The sequence below is a fragment of the Cajanus cajan genome, chromosome 2 (assembly GCF_000230855.2).
Source record: "Cajanus cajan strain Asha chromosome 2, NIPB_CcT2T_4, whole genome shotgun sequence".
NCBI classification, from domain to species: domain Eukaryota; kingdom Viridiplantae; phylum Streptophyta; class Magnoliopsida; order Fabales; family Fabaceae; genus Cajanus; species Cajanus cajan.
The window spans coordinates 45056025-45061491 of record NC_138518.1 but is presented as its reverse complement, the minus strand read 5'-3'; the positions used below and the strand labels follow the sequence as shown (position 1 = coordinate 45061491).

At 25.1% G+C, this 5467-nt stretch overlaps 1 protein-coding gene across 1 annotated transcript; it reads left to right on the top strand.

Moving 5' to 3' along the window:
* The first annotated feature begins 2883 nt into the window (after window positions 1-2883).
* LOC109804929 (uncharacterized) lies at window positions 2884-3543 on the top strand. Its single transcript, XM_020366856.2, has one exon. It carries the CDS (start codon window positions 2884-2886, stop codon window positions 3541-3543), a length of 660 nt encoding a protein of 219 aa, XP_020222445.1.
* The last annotated feature ends 1924 nt before the right edge of the window (window positions 3544-5467 follow it).

Here is a 5467-nt window from a genome sequence, read left to right as displayed (position 1 = left end):
TGTGAATCAGAATAGTAATGATTGGTATAATAAAATTGATATAGTATGGATATTTTACGGGCCTTAGCAAAGGTTGTAGACAATCAATATTTTATAATAATTGATATAATAAAAAAATTTATTATTAAATTTAACTATAATATCAATTCATATACATTACAGATAAACACAAAAGTATTTTTAAAAACTATTTTTTCACAAGAGTGTTTGTAGGATTTATCAAATTTAATTTTTTATTTATCATTTATAAATTAAATCAACTTTAATTTTTATATATTAAACATAAATGACTATCTTATTTATGTGTATTTGCAGAAATTATTATTCTACCGAAGTGTTTTTTTAAAGATTATTCTAACACAATTAAGTTTTTATATATTATATTTATTTATGAATTAAATTTTAATATTTTAAAAATAAATTATCACTAATTAAAAATAATCATATCAGCTATTTTAATAGGTTTCGAACATTTTTTATTGGATAAAATAATATTTAAAATATAAATTGAATCTCGTATAAATTGACATCAAAGGTTAATTTTTTTTAATATTCCTTTTTCTTCTATTTTACAAACTTAATATACAACTCCTAATCAATAACCCAATTTTGATCCAGTAATCTTGTTCATACTATAAAAGAATAGAATCCCTATAAACACTAGAAGAAAAACCCAATTTTTAGTATTATAAATGAGATAACATATATAAAATTTCAACAGAATCTAGAAATATGAATTATAAAATTTAAATATTTAAATACAAAAAATTTGATTATCAGCATATTTGATTTTAAGGATTTTGGGTATTTTAAGCGTTCATCATATTTTCACGAAGTTTCCATATGCATATTCTAAATCGTTTACTTGAATTTTCTTCTATTTTGAACAAAATTTGTGTATCACTAGTAAAAAAGTCGATCACAATATATAAAATACGAATAATTATAATGCATTGAGAATAATTTTAAAGATCTTTTCTCGGTCAAATTTTTTTTACAATTAATTATTTTATTTTATATATAATTTATATTTTATTTATTATAATTATTTATCAATTATATTTTAATTTTAGTTTTTAAAAAATAAATTATTAATAAATAAAAATCATATTGCACCAAAATATAAATTATTTATCATAAATTTAAAATATAATTTATATTAATTTCTAAATATAAAACATGAATAACTATCTTGCACCAGAATAATTTTAGAAATTTTTCTTCTACAAGAGGAATTCTTTCAATTTCATATTTAATTTGATTTTTATTAATCATAATTATTTATAAATCAAATTTTGATATTTTTAAAATAAATATTGATAAAAATAATCTTATGTTACAATATAAATTATTTATCACAAATCTAAAATGTAATTTATATATTTAAAAATATCTACTCATTAAATTTTTTAATATAATTTATATATTCAAAAGGAATTATTTAATACTAGAGTAAAAAAGATATTTCATATCTCCACGTAATTTTTATAAAAAATAAAATAATTGTAGTTATATATGTGTGAATGCTTAACAACATATAACTTAGGAAAGAGTAGAGAAAGAAAAAATAAATAAAAATTTTGAAAGAGAAAAACTGTTTTGACTGTCAAGCCACAAAATGCATAAAAAAGTGTCTTTATTAATATTAATCAACTTCTATATATTAAATACAAACTTTTATTTTAAACAAAAATATTTTATGAACTTTTCTTTGATAAATGGATTTTTGAATATTTTTTAAAATTTTTTATTTAATTTAAGTTTTATTGTATCACAGTATAAGTTTTTAAAAATTTTCAATAAATAAAAATAATATTATACTATATTATAAATTAATTATCATAAATCTAAAATATAATTTATATTTTAAAATATCTATTTATATAAAATTAAATATAATATTCATTTATATATATATATATATTATTGAAAATTTTAATTATATAATAAATATTTATCTTGTATACATTACACATAAAATACTAGTTTATAGGATTTGTATATCTTTTATGAAATAATTAGTATTTTAGTTTGTATAATGTACATGTTAAATATTTAATATATAATTAAAATTTGTAATATATATATATATATATATATATATATATTATCTTTGAATATAGATTTTTTGAAGATATAAATTATATTTTAGATTTATAATAAATAATTTAAATTGTAGCACAATATTATTTTTACTTTGATAATTTATTTTAAAATATTAAATTTAATTAATAAATAATCATGATAAATAAGAAATGAATTAGATAAGAGATTAAAAATATCTTTAAAAATATTTGAAGGAAAAATATCTAAAAATATACAAGATAGGGATTTTTATTTAATATATAAGAGATCGATAATTTATTTTATTGTAATAGAATATTTTTTTATTTATTTTAAAATATTAAAATTTAATTTATAAAAAATTATGATAAAATTTCTTAAAAATTTCTTTAAAAAATTTCGGTTGAATAAAAGCCCTTGCAATCACTCGGAAGTCGCAATGCAATTCCTATTCAATATACAAGAGCTAATATTATAAAAATAATTGTAATTAATACAGCTTAAAATCATCCAAGGTTTAATGGATTCATTATTTTATTTTTATCTAAAAAAAAATTAACTGCTCCCCGTATATTTGATTACTTGATTGTGGATTACACATAAAATATATATGTAATTAAATAAATCATTAGGCAAATCTTGATCTAAAAAGATATCGATGTGATCGATTAAATTAATTAATTATCTTTCCATATATCCATCAATCTCATAGAAACCGACGACAAACATCTCGTTCTTTATATAAAGAGAGGCACTGGTTGAAAGTTTTCAGATACTAAATTTTCAAGTTTGTTTTGCGTATCATCACGTTGAGAAGGAATGGAATCAGAGCACTACCACTATGGCGTGCAAAGTTTTAATGCTGAGGACACGACCCTTATGGCTGGTGACACCTTCAACTTCAGCGTTAGAGTTTCATCTTACTCAATGGACTCACATGCAGAACGTTTACTATACCAATCTCCATCTCAATGCATACCTTGCCACAGCTTTTTCCATGAGGGTCAACATTTGTTAAGAACACTTTTGTCACCCTTGCACTTGTCCAATGAAACTCTTGGGGAAATAACACAAGGGGCTATAGCCCTTGTTCAAGAAATGTTCCAAGTTGATCGTGAAGTTGTTCTTCCTCCTCCTCCTTTGGAATCTCAACACCGAGAGATCTCTTTATGCTTGGAAATTCTACGAATAGATGATGATGATGATGGTGATGATGTTGGTGCAGTGTTGGAGGAGTCCATGCAGTGTTTCAGAATGGTTCCTGCGTCCAACGAAGCCATTAAGACATCGTTGAAGAAATCCACGGTTATGGTTGAGGGTGAGGGTTGTTCTATATGCCTTGAAGAGATGGATGTCAATGATGAATGCTACACAATGCCATGCCATCATGGCTTTCATCCACAGTGTATTGTCACTTGGCTTAAAACTAGTCATATGTGTCCCTTGTGTCGCTTCCCTTTGCCAACCCTCAAGAACTAGCATAGAAATTCGATTATATTCCATGTGTAAATTTGGTTCAAAACTTGCGTCGTAATAATGATGGCTTATATTTGATTGGTGACTATATGTTAATATTGTTATCAATATTACGTAATGCAGTTTTGGTTATTTTGTTGAATGGGTTATTTTGGTTGTTATTAGCGTTAGGAATTTCAGAAAGGTGTAATCTGTGTGCAGAAAGTCTCTTTTTTGAGTTTTGTATGTTCATTTAAAACTCATTTAAATTTGCTCGTTTGAAAATTTGATGGCTTTTATATTGTATAAGAATAACCACATGGCTATTGAAAACTGGTAATATTTGTTTGGTACCTTTGGATGCCGAAAGAACCCCTTGAATTCCAAGATACCTGTTTGGCACCTTCAGGCACCAAAGTACTCACAAACTCAACCACACTCGGTATCTCCTATAGTACATCTATTTGGTGTCTTTGGAAAAAAAGGTGCCGAACGGGATAAGTAATCCTTCATTCACTCAAGTGTAATTAAAATGATTAAGCCTAATCACAATATGGAGGAGATTATCAATGTATTACCTAGTTGATCTTAAGTTGAGATTCATTCGAATTTGAACTCATCACAATTAGTATAAATAGTATCGTATATTAATGTAAATAAACTCTTTATAATATATTCGCATTTATTACACCAATTAAATTACTTACTTGAACGTGAAAGTATTTTTTACAAGTATATTTCTTTTGGCTTAACAAAGCAATCAGCTCAGAGAATGAGGAAAAGAGAAGGCATCAAAGAGAAAGAAGACGAGGTATATCTCGGTACAAGTACAATTTTGATCAATACTTTTTTCCAAACTTAAGGACATAACAACATATATATAATAATAATGGAATGAAACTCAAACATTAGTCTTAGTTTTCCTGTGCAATTGATTTCTCATGTTTTTTTTTTCACATCCAGTAATTGTAAAATTTGTTAATGTTACTGCCTTATGAAAGTTTCTGCAGGAAAATAAAGAGTAGACCTTATGTTTCAATTTGTACTTATTATTATACTATACTCTGACATGGTAAATTTTCTTGGACTTTGTGCGAAAACAGATATAACAATGTTTTAAGCTTTCATTTCAATCTTGTTTACTCGTGAATATCATATATATGCATGCCCTCCAACTATTGTTGATATAGTGGCTGTTGTTTGTACGTGAGTTTAAATATTCTCTATGTATATGATGATCCTTGTATTTCTTGTGTTGTTTGATTTTGTCTGTATGTGGTGTGTTTATATATAGACGACTGAATACATTGAAAATGTGTTTCAAAAGGGAGGTAAATTTGAATGAAACTCAATTGTATTATGTTTTTATTGAAGTGGGAAAGCATATCATAAAATGTAAAGGTAGATGTGCACTTAATTACTTGACATAGAAACCCCATTTAGGAGCTTGGTAACAACAATTACGAGTCTTAGCTTTTGTGAGTGCTTAAACTTATTGAGCCGAAATTGGGTTTAAGAATCATTATGGGATATGGGAGTCTTTCCAATAATAAATGTCCTTGAGTTCTAATGTAGTTTTATGTGCCCTCAATGCTGTTGTAAAATATAGAACTGTAGTTTCTAAAGATGTTCACATTTTGCTTAAATACAATTAGCTAAAGAGTATGTGTTTATATACTAAAGTGTTTCTATCACTTTTTAAAGGAAATGGATGGGTCATGGGCTCTTGCGCATGAGTATGGCATTGTGGGCATATCACAATGTAAATTTGTTGATTTACCTCATTGAGTGGAATGAGACTTAAGCCACTTGAAAGTAAATAAGGGATGGTAACTCAATCTTTGTAATTAGAGGTTTTATGAATAAGTTTTACATGGATAAGAAAATGTCACTTGCCAAGTCTACTAGCACTAAATTAATTTTAATCAATATTTAGTCTCTTTCTATG

Bases quoted from the DNA above. Each gene is read 5' to 3' on its own strand.
- LOC109804929 (XM_020366856.2), top strand. From the start codon at position 2,884: ATGGAATCAGAGCACTACCACTATGGCGTGCAAAGTTTTAATGCTGAG.